The sequence below is a fragment of the Cucurbita maxima genome, unplaced genomic scaffold (genome assembly GCF_002738345.1).
Source record: "Cucurbita maxima cultivar Rimu unplaced genomic scaffold, Cmax_1.0 Cma_Scf00034, whole genome shotgun sequence".
NCBI classification, from domain to species: domain Eukaryota; kingdom Viridiplantae; phylum Streptophyta; class Magnoliopsida; order Cucurbitales; family Cucurbitaceae; genus Cucurbita; species Cucurbita maxima.
In genome coordinates, this window is record NW_019272050.1 from 392,468 (window position 1) to 416,847 (window position 24,380).

General features: G+C 37.2%; 4 protein-coding genes and 1 long non-coding RNA gene across 8 annotated transcripts; 3 read left to right on the forward strand and 2 right to left on the reverse strand.

Annotated features, from left to right (window-relative positions):
* The first annotated feature begins 636 nt into the window (after window positions 1-636).
* On the forward strand, window positions 637-2,899 carry LOC111467491. Its single transcript, XR_002714572.1, has 2 exons — window positions 637-933; window positions 2,511-2,899. It is a non-coding gene; the product is annotated as an uncharacterized LOC111467491 (long non-coding RNA).
* LOC111467488 (protein RBL-like) lies at window positions 2,640-8,233 on the reverse strand. 2 transcript variants are annotated; one of them, XM_023112405.1, is made up of 6 exons: window positions 7,985-8,233; window positions 7,779-7,877; window positions 5,528-6,606; window positions 5,198-5,459; window positions 3,781-3,869; window positions 2,640-2,765 (listed from the first exon to the last, which is right to left on the reverse strand). In XM_023112405.1, exons 1-6 carry the CDS (start codon window positions 8,001-8,003, stop codon window positions 2,724-2,726), a joined length of 1,590 nt encoding a protein of 529 aa, XP_022968173.1. In that variant the 5' UTR covers window positions 8,004-8,233; the 3' UTR covers window positions 2,640-2,723. The 2 variants fall into 2 exon arrangements, with proteins under 2 accessions (XP_022968173.1, XP_022968172.1); XM_023112404.1 differs by lacking the exon at window positions 2,640-2,765 and having other exon boundaries at window positions 3,630-3,869; window positions 7,985-8,232.
* A 756-nt stretch (window positions 8,234-8,989) lies between these two features.
* On the forward strand, window positions 8,990-12,671 carry LOC111467485 (pentatricopeptide repeat-containing protein At1g77170, mitochondrial). Of its 2 annotated transcripts, XM_023112402.1 has the most exons (3): window positions 8,990-9,379; window positions 10,997-12,026; window positions 12,105-12,671. In XM_023112402.1, exons 1-3 carry the CDS (start codon window positions 9,164-9,166, stop codon window positions 12,623-12,625), a joined length of 1,767 nt encoding a protein of 588 aa, XP_022968170.1. In that variant the 5' UTR covers window positions 8,990-9,163; the 3' UTR covers window positions 12,626-12,671. The 2 variants fall into 2 exon arrangements, with proteins under 2 accessions (XP_022968170.1, XP_022968169.1); XM_023112401.1 differs by having other exon boundaries at window positions 10,997-12,671.
* Window positions 12,672-13,855: 1,184 nt separating this feature from the next.
* Window positions 13,856-16,618, forward strand: LOC111467775 (uncharacterized protein C19orf60 homolog). The gene is made up of 4 exons (XM_023112835.1): window positions 13,856-14,098; window positions 14,397-14,490; window positions 14,591-14,695; window positions 16,151-16,618. Exons 1-4 carry the CDS (start codon window positions 13,941-13,943, stop codon window positions 16,418-16,420), a joined length of 627 nt encoding a protein of 208 aa, XP_022968603.1. The 5' UTR covers window positions 13,856-13,940; the 3' UTR covers window positions 16,421-16,618.
* A 731-nt stretch (window positions 16,619-17,349) lies between these two features.
* On the reverse strand, window positions 17,350-23,497 carry LOC111467644. 2 transcript variants are annotated; one of them, XM_023112612.1, is made up of 8 exons: window positions 22,570-23,497; window positions 22,271-22,465; window positions 22,089-22,178; window positions 21,874-21,984; window positions 20,687-20,812; window positions 20,376-20,495; window positions 19,600-19,776; window positions 17,350-17,854 (listed from the first exon to the last, which is right to left on the reverse strand). In XM_023112612.1, exons 1-8 carry the CDS (start codon window positions 23,077-23,079, stop codon window positions 17,459-17,461), a joined length of 1,725 nt encoding a protein of 574 aa, XP_022968380.1. In that variant the 5' UTR covers window positions 23,080-23,497; the 3' UTR covers window positions 17,350-17,458. The 2 variants fall into 2 exon arrangements, with proteins under 2 accessions (XP_022968380.1, XP_022968381.1); XM_023112613.1 differs by having other exon boundaries at window positions 17,350-17,830; window positions 22,570-23,494.
* Between the last annotated feature and the right edge of the window lie 883 nt (window positions 23,498-24,380).

Genomic DNA, 24,380 nt, shown 5'->3' on the forward strand with positions numbered 1-24,380 from the left:
AGGTAACCAGGGTTAGAATAATGAGAGTTAATTAACCAGGTGAGTTATGAGACTGCCAAACATTTGGCTATAGGGGCAGCCATGCTACCAATCATATTCCTTCTATTTGCTGCCTTTCCAAATTTGATTTCGTGTTTCTTTTACTATTTGTTATAAAAACAAATTAACAAAGTGATTGCTAAATATTATTTTTATTCATAAATATTCCAATTTAATCGTTTTTAATTTCATCTCTTTATAATTATACTACTTTCTTGCTCGGTCAGTCTCAACCTGAAATTTTAGATTATCTGGGTTGATGATTCGAGCAACTCGAATAGAGTTAATAATGCAACTCAACTCACTAACTGACTCACTCAATTCAACTCAATGTTTCAAAAGTTAATCCAATCGAGACTGAAAAAAGCTGATCTAACTTAACTTTTATGGCTTTGGATGATTAGTTGAAATGGGTCGTAGTTTTCAAATAATTTTATATTAATAAATGTATATTTATAAATTTCGCTTTTATTTTATTTATTAATTTTTTAATTAAATACAAATAATTTAAGATTATCCAAACAATTTTTGTTTTTTTGTTGAGAATAAAAGGTTATGGGAAATGCAAATGCCGACGGAGATGGAACGGTCGGTTTGATTCTACCAACGACAAACCGGAAGTTATGCCGACGGTTCAACCGAACCGTCGGCAATTCACTTGGCCTTAGCCGGTTTTTTGCCCTAAAATTAAAATTACCCTACGCGACCCCTCCAGGCTCTCTTCCCGTGCCTCTTCTTTCTTCCCTTCGAGCCACCGTCCTAGCCCTCTCCTGCAGCTCCGCCGCCGTCGATCGACCACCTCGCATCGCCGGTCGCTTGCCTCGCCGCGCGCCTACCTATTTGTTCCTTCGTCATTGGCCACCCGCACGGCCTCTAACCACTTCTTCCTTCGCTGTGAGTTCTTTTTCTTCTTGCAAATCTTATTACTTCGGAGAGTGCTTGCTATTTCTATATAATATAGTCTATATGTGTCTTGTTTGGAATTTGAGTATCTGAAATGATTATTCAGTTTACAGCATTGAAGATTCTTTTGTGTTTTTTCCTATCGAAAATCTCCCGTGTGTGGGGTTTCTCTGTTTTGGAGTATTAAAACCATAATGTCGTCTATGCTTGTATATCTCTCACTCTATGATTTGTGTTTATACGCCACTTGCAATGCTACAAATCTATGTATATTTTGAGCTCATGGAGGAAGTGGATTTGCAATTTATCACATGTAGAGTGGACAGCCAAGCTAGCGGTTCTAGTTTAGCTTCAAATATATGTATATGTATTTGGTCTATTTGTACTTTATAACTTATTTTTAGTTGTTTTGTGATGTTGCTTATGAATTCGTGGGTATTGAATAGATCTGAACTAGATGATAACCCAATAAATTGGTCTCAAACCTTACAATTCTTATGTTTTAGAATTTGATTCTGTTTTGAAGTGCTGGAACTGAGTTTAAGGTAAATTTTGGGTTGATTTCAGTGGTGATTTCTTGCTTGAGGTGAGAATTTTACCCTTTCTTTCTCTATTAGCTGAATTTTTTAATTTTTGTTCTTGCTCGAGCCCACCGCTAGCAGATATTGTCCTTTTTGGGTTTTCCCTTTCGGGCTTCCTTTCAAGGTTTTAAAACGCATCTCCTAGAGAGAGGATTCCACACTCTTATAAAGAATATTTAGTTCTCCTCCCCAACCGACGTGGGATCTCACAATCCATCCTCATTCGGGGCCTAGCTCCTCGTTGGCACTCGTTCCCTTCTCCAAATGTTGTGAGACCCCCCAATCCATCCAGCACCTCGTATCCACCCCCTTTGGGGCTCAGCCTCCTTGTTGGCATATCGCTCGGTGTTTGACTCTGATATCATTTGTAACGGCCCAAGCCCACAACTAGCAAATATTGTCTTTTTTGGGCATTGGAGATCCCACATCAATTGGAGAGGAGAACAAAATATTATTTATAAGGGTGTGGAAATTCTCTCTAGCAAACACGTTTTACAACCTTGAGAGGAAGCCTGGAGGGGATAGCCCAAAGAGGACAATATCTGTTAGCGGTGGGTTTAGGTCGTTACACTTGGACTCATAGGTGGTTAGAATTTCCTGTTCAGTGGATTAGGGCATGCTTATACTTGAAGCTTGTTGTTGTGCGTACTTGCTATCCTGCAGTTATGGTAGCTGATGATTTGAGTATAGGGGTCTGTTCATTGGATGAGTTTGGTTGTCAATGCTTGAAATTTTGAGTTTACCTTCTTAAATTTGGATAAGTTAAGTTATGAGCTTTGCGTTTATTTGGCTTGTTCGAGTGTTTAAGGTCGGTTAACTTTGATGCCAAATCTATTATGTTTTGTAACTTTGATTACTTCGTAAAGTTAGTTCAAATTGATTGTTTTTGTTTATTACGGTGATGTTATGCTCGTAACGTTTTGTTCGTTGTAATTGTTTTTAAAGTGCTTATTTAAATTTAATGAAGTATTGACTTTGTTTTCTTAGGTGGGTCGTGTCAGGTTGGGTCGATATTATTTTCGAAAGCTACTTTTGGAGAACATAACATGAAGACAACAATATCCGAAGATGTTGACACCATTTTTGTTAGCTTGCATATCTAGTAAATGTCACACCGCTCCCTACTGGTGGCAATGGTAAACACAAATAAGGTTGTGTCGATGTTGTTTTGACAGCTTTTCGTGCGTTGAGAAAATCCTTTTATGATGCTTTTCCGACCTTTTTCGACACTTCTTTTGGCATCTGAAAAAAGAAATCCAATATTATTGTTAACTAAATATGTTACAGTTAATTCAAAGTTACCTCCTTTTTTTAAATCAAGTCTGATATTATAAATCCAAGATTGGACTCTTAAGGTCTCGAGGCTTATTCTCATACATATTCTTATTATAAAAAAATAAACATTAGCTTTTAAATTTTATTTTTCTTCCTTTATTAAAAATATTAAAATTATCTAAATAATTATTAAAAAATTATTGAATGGGTATGCGTATTGCAATAAAATATTTGGAATTCAGTGTAGGGTAGTTGAATTAAATGTTAATTATTTATAGTTAGAGATGTGAATTAAATGTGTGAAAATTAAATTCTTTGCTTGAATATAATTTTTTTTTTAAAATATAATCTACTCGATAAGTCACTTTCATTAATATTTTAAATAATATATTTTTCTTATTCAAAACAAAACTTTGAATAAATGATTGGTTTCCGTCTATGAGAGATCTCACATTCATGAGAGAGTTTATGAGAGATCTCACGTCCATGAGAGAGTCGATGAGAGATCTCACATTTATGAGAGAGTCGATGAGAGATCTCACATTCGAGAGGGAAATAAAGTATTTTTTATAAGAAATGTGAAAACCTCTTCCTTAAAATATGAAAGAAAATGACCATATTTGTTATATGAGAAAACCCAAAAATGACAATATCTAATAGCATACGCTTGGGCGGGCTGATGTATAGTCCTACCCAAAAAAAACCTACTTAAGTGCAAGTTGATTTTTTTTTAATTTTTAATTTTTTTTGTATTTTTTGGTATTTTTTCACCTGATGTCACCACTTTTATTTTGTAAATTAAATTCAATGCAGCTGAAAAATTGGAAATAAGATAAATAATATTTAAAAAAAAGCCAGATTTTTTCCACTGCTATTCATCAGAATTGTCATCAGCATATCTACCATTACCATGATCCTGATGACCTATGGACTTAGTTTTAAATTTTGACAATCTACTTGAAGGTTTAGAGGGTTTCTTCACCTTTTCGGCTTGCAACTCAAGTCCTTTCTCCGATGGTTTCCGTCTTCTTTTCGCTCGGGTTCCTCCAGCATCATCGGGGTTATCCAACACTGCAAAACAAAGGACTACTTGTTGAACGATGAAGATTAAGCGAACCGAACATAGATACCGTTAATTCACACTGTTCAAAGATACACATTTTATGTAAGGTTGGAGAGGAAGATTCGTTCGATCGAGCCAATGTACATTAAGCTAAGGCTACAGGAAAGTTTTTGGAGCTTGCATTACAATATGTGATGAAAGATGAATACTCCTACAGTGTACAAGAAGATTCAACAGTCGAAGTATGGCTACAGAGAAAGATTGCTAACAGTGAAAGATGGTTTTGGCAGAAAGGACCTCTTACCAGCCGAAGTAGCTAAACAAAGACTTCTTAAGATTGTGTCCTTAGTTTTCCGCTTTTTCCGACATATAAGGGCACGGGTCAATCTGAGCATAGTTCATGGAATAAGGTGTCGGTTACCATTCTAAAGACTTATGGTTCGATCCCCTACTCCTACAATTTTCAATCCAACATATAAGTTGTAACAACCCAAACTCACCGCTAGCAGATATTGTCAGCTTTGGCACATTACATATCGCTGTCAACCTCGTGATTTTAAAATGTGTCTACATGGAAAGGTTTTCACACCCTTATAAAGAATGCTTCGTTCGCCTCTCCAACCGATGTAGGATCTTCTAATCCAACCCCCTTGGGGCCCAACGTCCTCGCTGGCACACCACCCGTATCTGGCTCTGATATCATTTGTAACAGCCCAAACCCGTTGCTAACAGATATTGTCCGCTTTAGCCCATTACATATCGTGTCAGCCTCACAGTTTTAAAATGCGTCTACTAGGGAGAGATTTCCACACCCCTATAAGGAATATTTTGTTCCCCTCTCCAACCAATGTGAGATCTCACAATTCACCCCCCTTAGGGGCCCAGCGTCCTCGCTGGCACACCGCCCGATGTTTGACTCTGATACCATTTGTAACCGCCCAAGCCAACTCCTAATAGATATTGTTTGCTTTGGCCCATTACGTATCGTCATCGGCCTAACGGTTTTAAAACGTATCTAAGAAGTTTTCACACCCTTATAATGAATGTTTCGTTCCCCTCTCCAACCGATGTGGTATCTCACATGCTATGACATCTTTTTCGGTTCTAGATTCCGATATACCACGATTTTTGTTAAATGTAGCTGTGAGATGTTTCACACTTGAGCCATGTGCATTTGCTTGAGTAACTGAACTGGGTAATGGCTTCATGCTAAGTCATCACTAAGTAATGAACCTAGTTAATAAGGAATCTGAGCCTAAGGGTTCTTTTCGTAGGGTAGGAAAGAAAGCAAGACATGAAAATGGTATCAGCAGCAACTGAGCAATTGAAATGTTACCTTCCAAAGGACTTGATGCATGATTGGTTGTACGACCATTTACAGCAGCCTCCTCGGATAGCGGGGATCCGGAATTGTCATCATCGATCATTTTTGAAGAAATTTCTACGCACTTGTCGTGCTGCTCGACAATGTCAGGACATGGGATTGCTGGCAAGAAGCATAGTTCATCCTGTGAAGCATCTGAATCACTGAAAGCTGAATCCTTCTCGACATTTACGATATCAACTTCTTCGTCTTCGTTGACATCAAGTTCTTTCACCTGAAACAACAAATATGTCATATGACTAGAAAAGCAAACTAAGACTCAACGAAAACAACAATTATTACCTTTTCGGTTTCGGGATTCAGATCAAATTCGTCTTCTCGTTCTACGTATTCTTCATTTTCCTCGAGCTCTTTGAAATCAGGAGCAAAAGCACTCCAATTCTCAGTATAATCTTTAGCCCAAATATAAATCAAGCCAGTCAGAGAAACTGAGACGACAATGGGATGAACGGGATGCCAGCTTAAATCAATCAATGCTTCCTTTGGACCTTCGAGGATCTTTACGAGATAACCTGCCCTATCCCAAATGTAAATCTTGTGTTCGCCTTTGCTCGCAGAACCTCCAACGACCCACTCACCGTCACCACTAAAGCAAGGTGCTTTCCAGTGCATTCTAGTGATCGAATCTTGAAACTCACGGAAAAGAGTTAAACACTTCGTTCCAACAGCCTTCAGCTTCTCAGCACCATCGAGCTCATCAAGCTCTTTCATAATCTCATCAATGAATTTTAATCCATCTTTGTTAGGCAGGAGATTTTCATAGATTCTAATCGTTCTGTCATTAGAATTAGTGAGCAGATATTGACCATTTCGGCTAAATACTATGTTCTTGACAACAGCACCTCCAGAAATTGGAACCATGGCCTCTATCCGAACTCTTTCATAATCTATTACAAGTATTTCACCTTTCGAATTCCCGACATAAACTAGGTCACCGTATTTATTAAAGCAAGCTGCCGTAGGAGTGAACGGCTGAGTTCCATCTAATACTTTGCCACGAGAAGAAGCTGTATCGGTATCAGAAATACAAACTGGAAGTAGGATCGTGTCTCCCGTCTTTAAGTCGACAATCATAGGAGCAGATGAGAGAGGGCATGCCAAGCAGAGAGATGGACTAGACGAGCCAGGATGCAACCGAGCCTGTAAAGGGGTCTGCTGCAGAGTTATGCGGTTTATCTTCTCCCCCTTGAGAACATCCCACAGTGTTAATGACCTATCAGCAGCAGATACAAGAATTTGATGGCCATATTTTGACCAACAGACACTAGTTATTGCAGAAACGCAATCTTTATCTTTAAGCTCCTTAGCGATGCCTCTGGTCTCGAAATCCCAGATAACACAGCTGCCATCGGAGCATCCAGCTGCCAACGATATCACGAAAGCATTAATATTTATACTCGGTATTGCCTAAATGGCTACCATACAGCAAGAAAGTTTAGTAATCAACATCAGTGCATGCAATGGTCCAAGCCCACCACTAGCCGATATTGTCCTCTTTGGATTTTTTCCTTTTAGGCTTCCCCTCAAGGTTTTGGACAATATCGGCTAGTAGTGAACTTAAGCCTTAAGCTATTACACACAGAGTAAAGCTGCATATGTTTATATGAGCTCAATCAAGAAAAACAACACGGAGTAATGCATACGTATACGGTATACCCAATATAAATCAAGCATATTCAACCTCGTCTTAAAGAATTTCACCCTTTTCCCCCTCCAACTAATCATCCAATCATAACAACATTTTCCACCAATACATAGCGACAAGTGATAACCCACCGAATGGAAGTGTTTGGTCATGCTACCTCAAGAAGCAGAGACTTCTAAAATGGGTCTCTTTACATCCCGTGGCTTCCAGCATTAAAAAAACCGCTTCATGTCGAACCATCAACAATCGATACAAGGAATTTAGAACTACGTAAAATAAACATCTATACGTGCAGCTTTCAGTCAATGTATAAAGGCATTTCTCCTTGTTTCCTAATTCTCAAACATCGAAGCCACTTTCTATATTTTTGGCTCCATCTATCTTGAGCTTGTGTTATGTTTTTGTTCTTTCATTTATCTTAACGATCTTCACGCAGAAACGCAAGTAAAAACATGAAAACCTAACTAAGCTAAGGAGATTACAATTTAATTCATAATCTTGGGCCAATGGAACACTCTAAAACAATGTTGGGTTGTTTATGGCACAAGAACTTGGTTCAGATGGTGCTGTGAAGATACTGAGTTAATGCGTGACTCGATTGGTGAAATCTCTCTTCAAAAAAGCACTTTTTTTTTTTTTTTTACGGCCACACAAAGAAAATATTTTGTTGCAAATGAACACGACGTCAAGAAATCACCACACAACACATGAACACATGAACATATGAACTCATTCCTGCTCGCAGGCATAAAAAACCACTATTTTTCGTCACAAACTTCCAACTAAATGAAGATATGAACTCATCAAGAACAATAACTTCAGCTATTAACAGTAAATCACGAACTGAAACATGCCAATTCACATATAATCAAAGGCAGCCATGGATACCTGCTAGAAGAGTACCGCGACGATTAAACGCGATGCATTTCATTACACCATGTTCCAAGAACTCTTCGATAACCTCGGGGAAATCTCCCTGCAGTGGATCTTCGCAAAAGAAAGAAATGAAATAAGAACAGAGAAAAATACCTAAAATGGAGAATTTTGGTTTGAAATTAGGGCGAGAAAGAGGGAGAGAAAGAGCAGAAACTCACCGATTATTGGAGCATTCATGGCCGCTTGCGGCTGAAGGCGCCAGAACTGAAAATCGCTTCCGCCGAAGTGAAGTGAGGTTGGGATTTGCGCGCTATGTTGAAGAACAAAACAAGGGCATGGAGGGAACTTCCGGCGCCAAAAACCCTTCAATTTATAGAGCTTTCTCGTTCAAAAGTTCTTTCTTTTTTCTCAATTTTCTTCGGCAACTGCTTCAAATCATTCAAATTCCAACAGAAATAATGAAATCAATCCAACTTTTATCGCCATCATCAGAGGCATTCCTACGTTGAATTCAGTCAAGTTCGTGAAAAATATTTTTATTTATAAAATATTATTAAATAATATTTATTTTTATGATTAAATATTATTAAATTTATTGAACTTCCTTGCGAAGCTGGAGACAAAAGATCTTATTTCTAATTAAAGATAATATTTTTGTTCATCATATATTATTAAATTTATCGTGATGTTTTATATTTTTTAATATAAAATTATTGTGATAATATTTTTACTTATGAAATATTATTAAATAATATTTTTACGGATAAATATTAATAAATTTCTTGCAATGTTTTATATTTTTTAATATAAAATTACCATAAGCGAATATTTTTCACTTTATTCACGCTTCGATAGCAACAACCTGCAGGTTCGAGAGGCCTCCTTGTGAAGCTCGAGAGAAAAATAATATTTTTGTTCATAAAATATTTTCCGTGATGTTTTATATTTTTCAATACAAAATTATAATAATTTTGCTTATATTAAATTTATATTTTTTAATATAAAATTAGTGTGATAAAATGTTGGGCTTACAGAATATTATTAAATTTATGGTAATTTTGTATATTTTTTAATATAAAATTATTGAAAATGAAAATTATCTAATTTTGAGTGAAGATTTTTATATTAAAAATATACATGAAAAATAAGAAAAGAATTTTGATCAAACATTAGCTAAAATTAAATCGATAAAGAAATAGCTTTAATGTTTGAATAGGGCATGGTTAAAGTCCGTGATGAGCCGGAGCAAGGGCTCTATCATAGAGCGGAGGCGGAGTGCGAAGGCGGGAATTGCTTCCGGCGGTGGCGGTGCAGTTCAGAAAGCTCGTCGGGGAGTAGTAGTCGGTGGCGTGATGGAGCACTAGAACGTCCGCCATGTCTGAATCTTCTTTGTTAGAATGCATAATTTCAAACCACTTCGAAACTTCCTCCTAGTTTCATCGAAGAACATCGACTACAACCTACTGTGCAATTCCGGCTTCACTGCAGGGCCATATATACTGCCTCTACCATCTCCATCTTGTACCGATTCCTGTGCCCGGCGGGGTTTCTGTCGATACGCTGCGGGGAAATTCTTCGGCAATGAGTACGAGTGCGATATCGAGAACAATAAGGTGTTTGTTTCTTTTGTTTCTCTCTTGTTCATGTATTTTTTAGTTTCATGGAATAGAATTTTCGTAAACTGAAAGGTTTGACGTTGATATTAGAGAAATTAGCGTCTTCATTTCTCTTGCGTTTACTCCAGTTATACTGTTTAAGTAAGTAATTGATTCGTAGGTGATCCTCTAGAAGCAATAAAGCCCCCTGTAAAAATTTAGTAGCCCTTGGTTCACCGGGGATGAGATGGAGTGGTATCTGCATGTTTTTTTTGAGTTCAACAGCATGTGGGAGTGCTAGTTGAGCTATTCTTGGTGGTAAGAATTGTTTCAATTTTGGTGAGGAAGGAATGTTCTGTAACTTGTTGCAGCGAGGTCAAACTGAAAGTATTTGTGTAACTGCCCACGCTGGCTAGTATATTGTCCTCTTTGAGTTTTTCTTTAAGGGCTTTCCCTCAAGGTTTTAAAACGTGTATGTTAGGGAGAGGTTTCTAGGTTTCCACATCCTTATAAGGAATGTTTCGTTCCCCTTTCCAACCGATGTGGATCTCACAATCCACCCTTAGTGGGGCCAGGGTTCTCGTTGGCACACCGCTCGGTGTTTGGCTCTAATACCATTTATAATTCCCAAGCCCACCGCTAGCATATATTGTCCTCTTTAGTCTTTCTTTTTAAGGGCTTCTCCTCAAGGTTTTAAAACGCATCTGTTAGGGAGAGGTTTTCAGGTTTTCACACCCTTATAAGGAATGCTTCATTCCTCTCTCCAACCGATGTGGGATCTCACAATCCACCCCCTTGGGAGCCCAGCGTCCTCGCTTGCATACTGCTCGGTGTCTTGCTCTGATACCATTCTTTTTGGGCTTTCCCTTCAAGGGATTCCTCTCATGATTTTAAAACACGTCTGTTTGGGAAAGGTTTCTAGGTTTCTAGGTTTCCACACTCTTATAATAAATGTTTCATACCCTTCTCCAATCAACTTGGGATCTCACAATTTGAAAGTGAAATAGTGATGAGGGTCACTACTGAAGGAAAGAGCCTTATTTTCTTAACCAAGATTGTATCATTCAACGGTGAATCATTGCAGCCTTTTTAGCCAACAATGGTGTTCCATACCAACCAAATGTTGTCCAGTGAGAATTTTAAAGCCACTGCACTTGGATTTTACATTAGAACAGTTTTGTAAAATTGAGTAGTTTCGCTATTGGCAATCTTCTCGTCCTTATGCCTTTTATCGTTACCATTGGCATTGATGTCTTGAGATGACCAATACCCAAGGCCATGAATTGTGGCATAGTTGAGGGATTTATGGGAGAAAAAAGTTCCATCTTGCTCAATTGGGTTTTCTTTTGTTTGAGTAAGGGAGAAGTTTTTGTACTAAATTCCTAGTTTCATTGAACTGTCTTCATTCTGAAACGTAATAGAGACAAACAATCTTGTGATCTTGTTAAGCTTGCTATTGGCAAACAATCTTAAATTTCTTCTTATTTTCTTGGTATGCAAATTTTTTCCTACTTCTGTATTTTTAGCTGAGTTTGTAATATCTAGACATATTGTTTGATTTCAAAGGCATATTTTGAATAAATCTACTTTCCAGTTTTAGAAAGGTTAAGGCTGTTCAGTTCTGTGTCATTTCAGCTTCAAAACCAAGGCCTCGATATTCACCAAGAAGCCAAGCGCCACGTGCTTCCTGTTCAAGACGTGGTGTCGGGTGACAAATGCGAAGGAAGATTTGCTTATGGTGACAACAACAAAAGCAAATTCACAAATGCTGGCAGCTCTTCAGATAGCTCTCTACAAACCTTGTTAATGAGGGGAGGACATTCCCCTCCAATATACAATACCAAGCATCTTGCAACAGATGATTTTAGGCCACTTGTAGAATTTAACGATGTGCGATTCATCGATAAGCTCAAGATAAATAAGCAGCTTGCAGAGAGGGATGCTCGTATAGACACTCCCATCTGGTCGACATACACCTCTGACAATAATGTGGACCAAGTGAGTATTGTTGCAACCTTAGTGATGAATTGTACTCATTTGTTAGAATTGTCTCAAATTCATGCTCATATTTTAAGAACCAACATGTTGGAAAACTACCCTTCTTCATTTAGCTGGAACAACATTATTAGATCATATACTAGACTGGAGGCCCCAAGAAAAGCCCTCTCTGTATATATCGCCATGTTACGAGCAGGCGTCTTCCCTGATTCTTACACACTCCCAATTGTATTCAAGGCTCTATCACTAGTTTATGCTTTTGGTTTAGGATTACAATTGCATTCAGTTGCTATACGGCTTGGTCTTGAGTTTGACCAATATAGCGAAAGTGGCCTCATCAGTCTGTATTCGAAGTTAGGAGATCTCGAGTGTGCACGTAAGGTGTTCGAGAAAAATCATCACAGAAAGTTGGGTTCTTGGAATGCCATTATAGCTGGTTTATCTCAAGGTGGGCGTGCGAAAGAGGCAGTCGATATGTTCATTAAGTTAAGACGAAGCGGGCTCGAACCAGATGATGTCACAATTGTTAGTGTAACATCAGCTTGTGGCAGTCTAGGAGACCTAGAACTGTCTCTCCAAATGCACAAATTTGTTTTCCAAGTTAAAGTCATAGGAAAATCAGACATTTTGATGCTGAATTCCCTCATAGACATGTATGGAAAATGTGGTAGGATGGACTTAGCATTGAAAGTATTTTCGAACATGGATCATAGAAATGTATCATCCTGGACATCTCTGATTGTAGGTTATGCAATGCACGGACAGGTGAAACAAGCGCTCGAGAACTTCCGATGCATGAGAGAGGCAGGAGTTCCTCCTAATAACGTTACGTTCATCGGGGTGTTGAGCGCATGTGTACACGGTGGGATGGTCAAAGAGGGAAGACATTACTTTGAAATGATGAAATCTGTTTATGGCTACAAGCCCCAGCTGCCACATTATGGATGCATGGTCGATTTGCTCGGTAAAGCAGGGTTGCTAGAAGAGGCAAGAAGGATGATTGACGAGATGCCGATGAGGGCGAACTCGATAATATGGGGATGTTTGATCGGGGCATGTGAAAAACATGGGAATGTGGAGATGGGGGAGTGGGCAGCAAAGCATTTACAGGAATTGGAGCCATGGAATGATGGTGTGTATGTGGTTCTTTCAAATATTTATGCCTCTAATGGGCTTTGGAAAGAGGTGCATAAGGTGAGGGAGTTCATGAAACAGAGGCAGCTCGCTAAAGTTCCTGGTTATAGCTTGGCAACAAAATTGGATTGAAGTGTTTCTGTTGGATTTTGGTCATAATTTTTTACTGTTCTTCATAGTGATTCTTTGATAATAATTTTACAGGTTTTTCAGCTCTCCTTTTCTCAGTTTATGTCACGGCCACGGCCTAGATCACCGCCCGTAGATATTGGGCTTCCCCTTAAGGCTTTAAAACGCGTCTGTTAGGGGAAGGTTTTCATACTCTTATAAATAATGTTTTGTTCTCCTCTCGTGGGAACATCACAATCCACCCCCCTCGGGGCCTAGCGTCCTTGTTGGCACTCGTTCCTTTCTCTAATTGATGTGGGACCTCCACCAAATCCACCTCTTTTGGGGCCCAGCATCCTTACGGCACATCGCCTCGTGTCTACTCCCTTCGAGGAACAGAGAGAAAACTGGCATATCATCCGATGTCTGGCTCTGATACCATTTGTAACAGCCCAAACCACTGCGATCAGATATTGTCTTCTTTGAGCTCCTCAAGGCTTTAAAACATGTATGCTAGTGGAAGGTTTTCACACCTTATAAAAGTTGTTTTGTTCTCCTCCCCAAACAATGTGGGACATCACAGTTTTTGTGTAAATTATTGCCATTATTTTGACTCGGAAGACTGGTGCAGCAGTCGTGATCGTCCCAAGCTGATTAACTTTAGGTTAAATTATAAGGTTAGTCTATAAAGTTTTATCTTCGTGTATGATAGTTTCATGAATTTTAAAACACAAAGGAGGTTTAAAAGCTCACTTTTGTGACAAATGAGATTTTATTATTATTATTATTATTATTATTATTATTTTGTCTAAGTAAAATTGAAAATTTATGAATTTATTAAAAATATAAAATAAAAAATTAAGTTGAATTTTTTATTCATTTACTTGATTAGTCGTAAAATGTTTTAGATTAAATTAAATTATTTTGTGAATATTTGTAAATATGGAGATTAATCGATATTAAAAATAATTATTAATTAAATTAAATCAAATTCAAGTTAAGTTTAAATTTTAATCTTAATTATTGTGATAAAAAAATAGTTTATTCTAATTTAAAATTTTTTGTATTTGGATATATTATTATTATTATGTTTTTGTAAAAAAAAAACCTACATGAAAATAAACTATTTTAAAGAATAAAATTGAAATGGAATATTATTATTATTATTTTGGTAATAATTGAAATAAAATAATAGTAAAAAAGTCATTAATTAAAAGGAGTATAAAATGAAATTTAAAAGAAAAAAAAAATCTACTTAAATAGCAGTCTGGGACATGGAGGCTTCAGGTTGAAGACTGAAACTGAAGGGAAAACTCGCTTCGAGCAGACGCCCTAAAGAATGGAAGATTTTGATAAGAAGCTCTCTCTCGCTGAGCAAATGGAGGAAGACGGAAGAACCTCTGGCGATTCTAGCGGTTCCTCCAACACTCTCACTTTGCTCCGCAAGTTTCTTGAAATCCAGCAGCGTAGAGCAGAAGCTTATGCCAGGCTTAAGAGGTATCATTGATTTGATTTTCGTTTGAAATCTCGATCATTATTTTGGATAATCGATGACGAATTGATGACTTGAGTAATGTGTATGCGTATTTCTGTTATAGTTCTTGTCCTAGAACGCGATGTCGATGCATTTTCTTTCCTGTTGATTCCATATGGATCGATCATTGGAAAATCTATCTCAAAGAATTTTTGTTAGATCTAAATTAACTTAATGACAAAGTTTCGAGCGTGTTGCTGCTACTTATTTAAACAAGGCGGATTGAATTTTGCAAGTCTTCATTATTCTGTTGACTCGCAGGGGTTTCGATGAGTATATGACTTCAGGAAGGGAGATATCTTACCAACAGCTTTGCGGTGAGATCACTGCAGAATTCAGTAATTGCTCCAAACAAGTTCGTTTTGCAATTTCATAGCATTTCAGTTAGGCGTAGTCTTCTTTGAGCTTCCTTTTGAGGTTTTACTTTTTGGACTATGGACTCTCTCTTGTTGTAGGTCATTGACATTGAGTCGAACTTCTGTAGTCCAGATCATGACAGGATCGAGTTAGCCAGCCTGCTTAGATCTGTTCAAGAACAAGAAAAGCAGAAATTGCATCTGGTATGCCACCTCCAAGAAATTCTCTAGAATGCTTTGGTTATATTTTTTAAGCACCTTTTCCTTCTCTGCACTGAATAGGTTTGACGAGTAGTATTATTCCAAACCTGAAAATATATGACGTGCTTCACAGAATTCCAATTGGTCAGTTAAACTTGTAATTATAAATTTTGTAGGATCAAACAGTATATGCTTTGGAAAATTGTAATTATAAATTTTGTAGGATCAATCAGTATTTGCTTTTGAAAATAAGTCTTAAGTTTTTATCACAATGAGACAAGCCTCAAGGCGTAATAATTAAAAGACTTTTGAAACATTGTTCAGATTAGAGACATGGTCTATGGATAAATCTGGATCATGTAAAGAATTCTTACCTTCTCTTGATTCTAGAAAATTAAAGAAAGATGGCCATTTGTTTCACATATTCCTTCTAGGACTGCTACTGGCTACTAATATGACAAGCAGACCGTAGATTTTTTTAGAGAGCCTTCCATGGTTGCTACATGTAAAGTCACAAGGTTGTAACGGCCCAAGCCCATTGTTAGCAGATATTGTCCTCTTTGGGCTTTCCCTTTCGGGTTTCCTCTCAAGGTTTTTAAAACACGTATGCTAGGGAGAGGTTTCCACACTCTTATAAAGAATATTTCGTTCTCCTCTCCAACCGGTGTGGGATCTGATAGTATTTCACTATTTGTGTCTTATTGTTGATTCCTTTAGATGTGGTGCACTTTGTCTTACAACAAGGCTACTCCACCTTTGAAATTCCTTCTCAAGTTGTCTTAAAAGCTGATTAAACATCGAATGAGTAGCAGGCAATAATGTGTAGAGTGATTTCCTTTCTTGGATTAACTTTTAGAAATGCAATTCATTGAAATAAACACCAAAGTCAGCTCCATGTAGTTCAGATTCTCTTCTCTCAACCACTGCCCTTACTCCATCTCCTAAACATTACATTATTCTGGCTAGAATTCCTTTTATGATAAATAAAAAAAAGGTCACTGGAAAATTGTCTATCAAAATAGAGTTGAAGGAAAACTGTAATGTCCTTGAAAGATCTTAAATAAACATCTCTCACATCTAAGTTTCCCTTTCATTCTTCTTTCACCATTAAACTACTGAGCTCGATGATGTAAGTATTCAATCACCTGCACAAGGTCCTCAAGTAGTGATACATAGCTTATCCTTCAATGCTTTACATAGTTGTTTCATGCCATTTCCAGTGCTAAAAAACAGTACCAGAAGTTTGCTGATCATCTATTAGTTAATTAATTTGAAAGCTGAGAATGCATACAAATAAGCAAACGATGAGATAAGACACATCACCGCGTGTTTGTGTTGCGGGTGGGTTTTCTTGGACATTGAATGTGTACTTTTGCTAGATAGGAACCTCATCGTATAAAGTTCAAGAGTTGAGAGTTCCTGCCTTCATCTTTTCCTAACAATTATTCCTCTTTATAGACAGCTCAAATTCAGTTATTGAAGAAGGCTGGTCGCCCATCGGAGCGCTTGGTGAGCCACGAGAATTGCAGATTCAAGACACCTCGAGAGCACGAGTGTGTACATGTCCACGAGATAACTGAAGCTTCAGGTACCGAGGAAGCAGAAGCAGATGCCGAATATGACAATGCTCTCAAGGAAGCAATCAAAGGTGTGCAAGAGGCTGTGACGACCATTAATGAGCACATGGAGGAAGTGAGATATGAGATTGCAGCTCTTGAAGATAAGTAATCTTGTGACATATGTATATGTTAATTGGTAATATCTTGCTCTGCAATTGAATTGGTTATTGAAATGTGCCTGTAAAGATACACAGAGTTGGTTCTTTACTAACGTGCATTCGCTCAACGTAGGGATAAAGCAAAAAGTTTACATCTTCGTGTTTGCCATCTTTTACGAGATATATCAACTGAATTCTCAATTTTTTGCCCCAATTTTGATGTCTCCTTTAGATTGGAAATAAAGCCGGGACAGGTAATAGACGTGGGAGAAGGTGAAAGGGTATGGTTCAAGCCTCGGGAGAGATTAATAGAACGAATCGCATGTTTACTACTAAACTATATTCGCTACAATGCAATTATTGTATATAAATTGACATTTTGTCGAAGACAAAAATAAGTCTGGTAGTAACAAAAAATAAAAAGAAAAGAATCATGACTTATTGTCATCCAATTTGGCTCATGGGCAGTAATTAATCAAAATTAATTTATTGGTATTTAAATAGCATTTTGATTTTTAGTAATTAAAGATATGTTTCAAAATCATTTTGAATAAGATAAAAGTGATTTTAATCAAATTAACAAAATTCATTCAAAGCTTGCCCAAATGATGTACATACCCTTATACATAATATTATTAAAATTTCAGAGAAAAATTAGAAATACTTAAATTTAAAAAGAAAAAATTAATATTTTTAATGTCTTATTTAATCCAAAAGGAGTTGAAAGAATTTTGATTTAAGGTAAAATTGCTCAATTATTTCCATTGAACATGACCTTCCAACTCAACCAAATTTACTAACCAGTTCGAGTTGATTCAGTTCGGTTCTTCAATTTGGTTCAATTGTCCACATTTCGTCCCAACAATCCAATGTCGTCGACTTTGAATGGGCACGGCCAGATCACACCTAAGATCCAGCCATGACAATTGGCCAATTTCAATTTAGCTCAATTCTATGGAATATATACCAGCAGCTTAACCAATCCAATACATTACAATACAATAAAATTATCACATAGAAAGTATAAACTTATACCTTATTGACGACATTCAGATAATAGAAGCATAATAAGAGGAAGTTGCAGAAGAGCTTACACCGCAGAGTAGTATACTTCCCGACTCTATTCGGTTTCTGAAAACAAGTCGATCGAACAACAGGCTTTCACTTGCCTTCTCCATATTCCTATCATTCATAATAATATCGCACTGCTTCTTCATGCTTACAACCCTCGATTTATTACCATCTTTCTCGCACTTCTGAATGTACTTCCCAATGTCCTGTTGGATTATTCCATACGTTTCTTGTGGTTTATTACTGAAGGAGAACTGAGATTTGCTGAGTTTACTGCTTCTGTAAGATGTCTGTCCTAAATTGTATTGCTCGCTCTCAGATGCAGTTTCAATTGTTGCTGATTCCTGAAACTGCAAGCATTCGACATGGGAAATCTATTACCGATGCCCATGAAAACCAATTATTAAAAGCAGCAATTTTACAACAATAGGAATGGAATGTTATATTACACGAAGTTGAGATATGATTCAAATATTCAAAATGAGGATGTTGAAATATGATTCAAATATTCAAAATGAAATATGATTTAAAGTAGTTGAAATATGATTCAAATATTCAAACTACCAATATTTTAGGAGATTGTTGGTAGATTTGAATTTATCTAGATTTACATGATTTACTATTTCTGGTCCAGCATATAAGCTATATTAACAATAAACTGTAATTGTGTAACCCTCTAACCATTGAGTCAGTAGACAATAATAGTAGACAATAATAAAGTACTGCAGCTTTCATCTATTTTATCTATTCCTATCTCTTTCACTATCCCTTTTCCAACACAGGATGTATCAGAGATTGGTTAGGAACTTTATAAGTGTGCATGGTAAGTGTAGAACAATTGTTCAACCTTGTGATCTTATCAAGAACGCACTTCAAACATCGAATGGGGATTTTTAAATACCCCAACTGTTTGCTTGAGCATAGCACTCGTGAGGTAATTGGCTGAGAGAAATAAAAGAGGAAACTTGGAGCAATGGTTGAAAGTGGAAACTCATGCTATAATGGGACGTGAGAAGTGAAGATTGGAAAAGTGGTGCTAGGTTTCATGTAAATTCCCTTGTATGATATCTTGGTCCCCGGATATCACCTACTTTGTTTGAGAGCAAGTATGCAGAGCATGTCTTATTCGAACACTCAAACTTGCTTGGTTTTAAGGTTTTAAGATCAAGTTTGAGTTAGAAATCGGGACAGCTTTCTCTATCAAAGTTGGGCAACCGATCGTTTTTGTGAGATTCCACATAGGTTGGGGAGGAAAAAAAGCATTTTTTATAAGGGTGTGGAAACCTCTCCCTAGTAGACACGTTTTAAAAACATTGAGGGAAAGCCCGAAAGAAAAAACCCAAAAAGGACAATACCTGCAAGTGGTAAACTTGGGATATTACAAATGGTATCAGAGCTAGACACCGAATGATGTGCCAGTGAAGAGGATGAGCCCTAAAGGGGGTGGACACAAGGCGGTGTGCCAGTAAGGACGTTGGGATGGATTGGGGGTTCCCACATCAATTGGAGAAGGGAACGAGTGTCAGCCAAGATGCTGGCCGCCGAAGGGGGTGGGAATTGTGAGATCCCACATTGGTTAAGGAGGAGAACCAATCATTCTTTATAATTTGGAAACCTCTCCCTAGTAGATGTATTTTAAAAACTTTGAGGAAATGGTTGAAAGGGAAAACCTAAAAAAGACAATATCGGCTAGTTGTTTTTGTGTCCGGTAGGCGCCAATCTTAGTATCGTCATCTTCGGCACTTTCTACCCTAGAAACATGAGGAGTTTTCTCATGTTTAAAGTTCTTCCTTTCAAAGGGTAAAGCTACTATTTCCTGGCTTAACACGGTCTTACAACCTCAAGAAGGACTTATTGAGGGATGGGAGCTGTTAATGAGATAAAAGAGGATATTATTGATTATACTATCCCTCTTTAGAGGGCTATTATACGTTTTTCTTTGCAACTATTCTCTCCCTTTCATTCAGTCCTGTCACTTGCATTTCATTAACCTAATAAAATGCCTAGTACACATTTGCACAAATAAAAAAGAAAAAAGTTCATGATATGTGATTCGCAAGTGAACCAAATTGTCAAAGAAAAAAATGCTAAAATCATGACTAAATCACTTGGAACTTGCCTGGGGGGTACCATCTAGCACCTGGGTAGTGGAAGAAACTTGGTGAATTGGTGGGGGGGTTTCTTCCATTGATGAGAAATCAGAACCATCAAATGTTGATAATGATACACACTCATCAAAATATGCCAAGGCATCATCAGTTAGACGTTTTGACATCCTTCTTCTTTCAATGCTAGCCTGTTTTGAAATTGAACAAACGATCAATTTCTCTGTATCAGAATGGCAAGCTGCCATTCCTGTATGCAAGATATCCATCAGAAAGACCAGAATGTAAACATGCTAAGTTCATAATGGGGGAAATCAATCCTTCAATCATTTGCTTATGGTAATTGTTCAGTCATCATATGATCTTTCTATCATTATATGCAATAAATCAATTATTTCTATAACATTCAGATCGCTCTTTTACTATTTTGCCACTAGATTGCAATTTAAAAGTCATAGATAGCTATTGTCTCTTTTGTATTTTCAGGAGAGACTTTTTTTAACACCAAAGAGAACCCATGAAAATAATAAAATACTACTTTTCAAGCCTTTTTTTTTTTTAATACTTTCAAAAATTGCCATTGCATTTATTATTAAAAAAAAAACTAACTAATTTTAAACATTACTTCCAATAACCCCATAGTCTTTGGGGCAGGTGAAGTATCCAAATTCAGAAGGAAAAATACTCAGCATGTTAAAGAATAAAACCCATCAGGAGAAGTTTAAACAGATTATGCCAAAAGAAGGTACTAAGTTGATCTAAAATTGATGAAGAAACTAAGAGAGCATACTTTTCGTCTCATAGAAGTCTTAGGAGCCGGTATTACTTCCCGTAAAATTCTACTTAGCTCTAATCCACGCTGCTCCTCTACTGCCAAGTCTGCACGGAGTTTTCTAGCTCGGTCTTGTGACTACCAGTAGAAGAAGAATATATTAATTTCTTGTTGTCAATGATGTAATTGAATTAAGTTGAAAACTTGAATGATAAAAACAAAAATAATGCAGAAACACAAAATATAAAGCAAATCCGACGAAAGGAAGACTCATAAACAGTGGAAGGGGTTGTCAAAGTTAAACAGCACAATGGACAAGCAAGTACTACCAGCTCAAGTTTCTTGGAATACTCGCTTCTCAAGTCCATCACCATTTCAACTGCTCCTGGATTCACCAATTCGGGAGGGATGTCAATATTTGAGCTTCCTACAGCATCAGCACCACTTTGTGAAGCCTGAAATTACAAACCATGACAGAATGGAAGCAAATTGTCTTATTAACATATTTGAAATTTAGATATGTCATGTTGTACAATATAAACGGACATCTTGGTCCAAGAATAAGTCATTTATACATGCAAGAAGGTTATAGAGAAAGATTATTAGTTAAGAAGAAGCAAATAATCTAATCAACTATTCTTGTTCCTGGTTTCTTTTATAAGAAACACAGCTTTCATCGAGAAAAAATAAAAGAATAAAAGGACATCCAAAAAACCAATCTCACAAAAGGTAAAAGGTTCCAATCAAGTAAAATAAAACCAAACACGGAATTACAAAGGAGAGGTACTTTGGCGAAAACAAGTACAAATAAAAAGGCATACATAAATAGAAAAGCTAACAAAAATGTTCAGACAACCCCAGGAAACTACTGCCCAAACAAGTCACTCTACCCTGGCCATCGTGTTTTGTGCCAAAGCATCGGACCATCTCTTTTTCCCTGACGGTTCAAGAGGCTTGAAAATTACTTGTAACTACAATTGAGGGATGGATAGGTTCGCAAAGACCAATATTACTCAACTACTATGTGGAAACTTCTTGAAAAGGACGACAAAAATTCTATGGATTTTGGTGGTGAAGGTCCTGTTTGGGGTTTATGGTTAGAGAGAAACAATGTATCATTCGAGAACAAGCAAGACTGTGAAGAAGCTTTTGGCCAAGCAACATTCGTAGTTCACTTGATATTCCATACATAATTCATTTTATAATTACTCCCATCGCAGTTGACAACACTTTTGTCACTTCCTTACACACGGAAGATTGGACTGCGTAAATCACGAGTCAAACTATAATGTGTTACGATCCCTTCATATTGATAATAAGTCCAGAGAAAAATTTGAAATGCCACATGTCCTTTTCACTAAGTTGTTGAAAGGAGTTTCTTGGGGAAGAAAAGCAAATGACGTTATTCATATTCTTATGATAGTACCCAGAACATTAACAATGCCTACAAGAGTCTCGAAGTTAAAAGAACAATTGAAGTAAAAAACATAAATATCAGCAAAAGATCAAAACTTACATTGAGAAGATCATTATGAATATCTTGGACAGCACGTCTAACTTCGTATTGAATAATGTCATATATGTCACTAGCACTGGATTGCCCTTGCAAACAATCCCCCTTCATTGACTATGAAAGGAATGCAAATTATAATTAAACGACTAAAACAAGGCTTGGCACTACTTATATGAGCAAATTCAAACTGAAAATAACCAAAAATTGACATAGCTTACCTTCATTTGCTCACAAACAGCTCTTATAGTTTTCTCTTCAGCTTCAGATAAAGAACTAGCGGTGGACAGCCTATCCTCAAAACTACAAGACTGAACTTGTTCCAACACTTAGTCACAATGTAGCACAGGAAAGATCTTATAGAATTCAAAGAAGAATTAACAGAGGCCTGGAGATCTCTTACCACTGAGACATCGCAGTTATCTGATAAATCGAAGGGCGAAAGTTGACTGGACCGAGTCTGAAGGCCTTTCGATTGCTGCAAAGCATCTGAACTACTTCTAACTGAACCAGCCTCTCTCCGACCACGAAGAACAGAATCTGGAGTCTTTCTACCATTGGATTTCGTACTGTAACAACTCTCTCTCTCAGCCTCACTCTTAATATCAGAAAAAAGAGATGAGAATTAAGTTCTAGTTCAGCTGAAAGTATCTAAACCAAGACGAACAGACAATGAAGCATGGAATAAATTTAATGCCTAACCTCAGAGTTCACAACGGACTGCGATGAAACGGTATATCGAGACACGGACGCCGAACGGTCCCGCCGCTCAGCACCTACCCTCGATAAGCTTCGACAACCGGTTTTCCTGTTTCCTAAACCTACACTTCCAGAATCAGAATTTCTCGACACAGATCGTCCCCTCGTACTCTCAACACCACCGCAACTCACACGTTTCGAACTTCCTGGTCTGACTCTGGCGGAACTGTCATCTAATTCAAGATTGACCGAACGAGCTTCCTCCATTGGGGGCGAACCATTGCTCCAGAAGAGCGGATTATCTCTACTATTCGAAAAATCAGCGGAAACATCCACTGTACTAGATCTAGGAAAAGCACTGACGCTTCGTGATCTACGCATAGTGGCTTTCTTGAGAGAATTGTCATTCTGTTTACTATCCTTAACCGAAGTTGAAACGCCGCTACTCGAAGAAGGTGTCGCCGAAGTCGAACTACCTCTTCTAGACGACGATTTGAAAGCAGCCATCGCCATTACTAATCGACAATCAAAATAACAATGGAACTAACACAATAATAGGAAATGGCGAGTCCAGATGACTTCAGAAAGCATCCAAAAAAGGTACGCGGTAATAGTCAAAGCGATGATGTTTCGATGAAGCATTCATACGAGTGAAATATAGGTGTAGAAGGCGGAGATTACAGATTATGATTGACTAAAAAAACAGAAAGCAATGATTATGCAGAAGGATGCCGATAGGGAGGAGGCGACGGAGCCGACCGGAAACCGCTCAGATTCCGCCAAGTTTTCTTGACGGCGCCGCCACGCTGATCGGAAAATTCGAAATCGTGCCAAGCACAAACCACCGAGACGACACGTGCTTTATGCAAATATGCGTTTCTTTCGCATCATACAAAGTATGAACGCATTTCAGACGCGAATTTTGTCAAATTTCGGTAAATGCTTCCAAACTAATTGTTTGTGCTTTTAATTGACTTTAGTCTAAATTGACAAAAATACCCCCCTAAATTTATATTTCATTTTTAAAAATATTCTTAATTTTTTTAAAAATTCAATAATGTTCCACTATCAAAAAAAAAAAAAAATATCTAAAAAATATCGAAAAAAGAATTTATAAGTATTTTTAAAACAAGGTTATAACGGGAAATGTATTTTTTAACATTTAAATTTAAATTAAAGGTGTTTTTGAATATTAATAAGTGTTTAAATTAAATTATTTTAAAAAAATTAGTCTTATTTAATAATCAAATGGTCCTTGGACTAGTTTTTGTTTTCAATTTGGACCTTCCAATTTCAACTAATTAATAAGCAGCCCAACAAACAGAACAGGTTCCATATCGGACAGTCCGGGTCCGTTTAATAATGGGCTGGGCTTTGCCACATTTGTCTTGTGGTTGAGAAAGCCCGTTATGGCCCAACTATATGGATTTCTAAGTAAGCCCGTTTCTCAATTATGGTTTATTGGGCTTTCTTTTTTTTTGTTCCTGAAAATTACGTCAAAATACATGTCTAGAGGACATTTTAGTCATTTCAGCATTCATTTTGTCGTGTTGCTATGATGTAACGTAGAGTCATCCCGAGGCAGCATGGTTCATCATGGTTCGATCTGAACGAATCTTGTTCCTAAATGGTTCGTGCAGTCGTTAGTTAACGAGTCGATTGACCTTTAATAATGTGGCAAATTAGCTAAGAATGCCACCGTTCGATACCCATTCTTTGTAGATTAATTTAATTCAATTCAAAACCTAACTATAATTATTTGAGTTTTAAAATTTACAAACCCGAGATACAAAATATTTTATTTTTCTAAATTA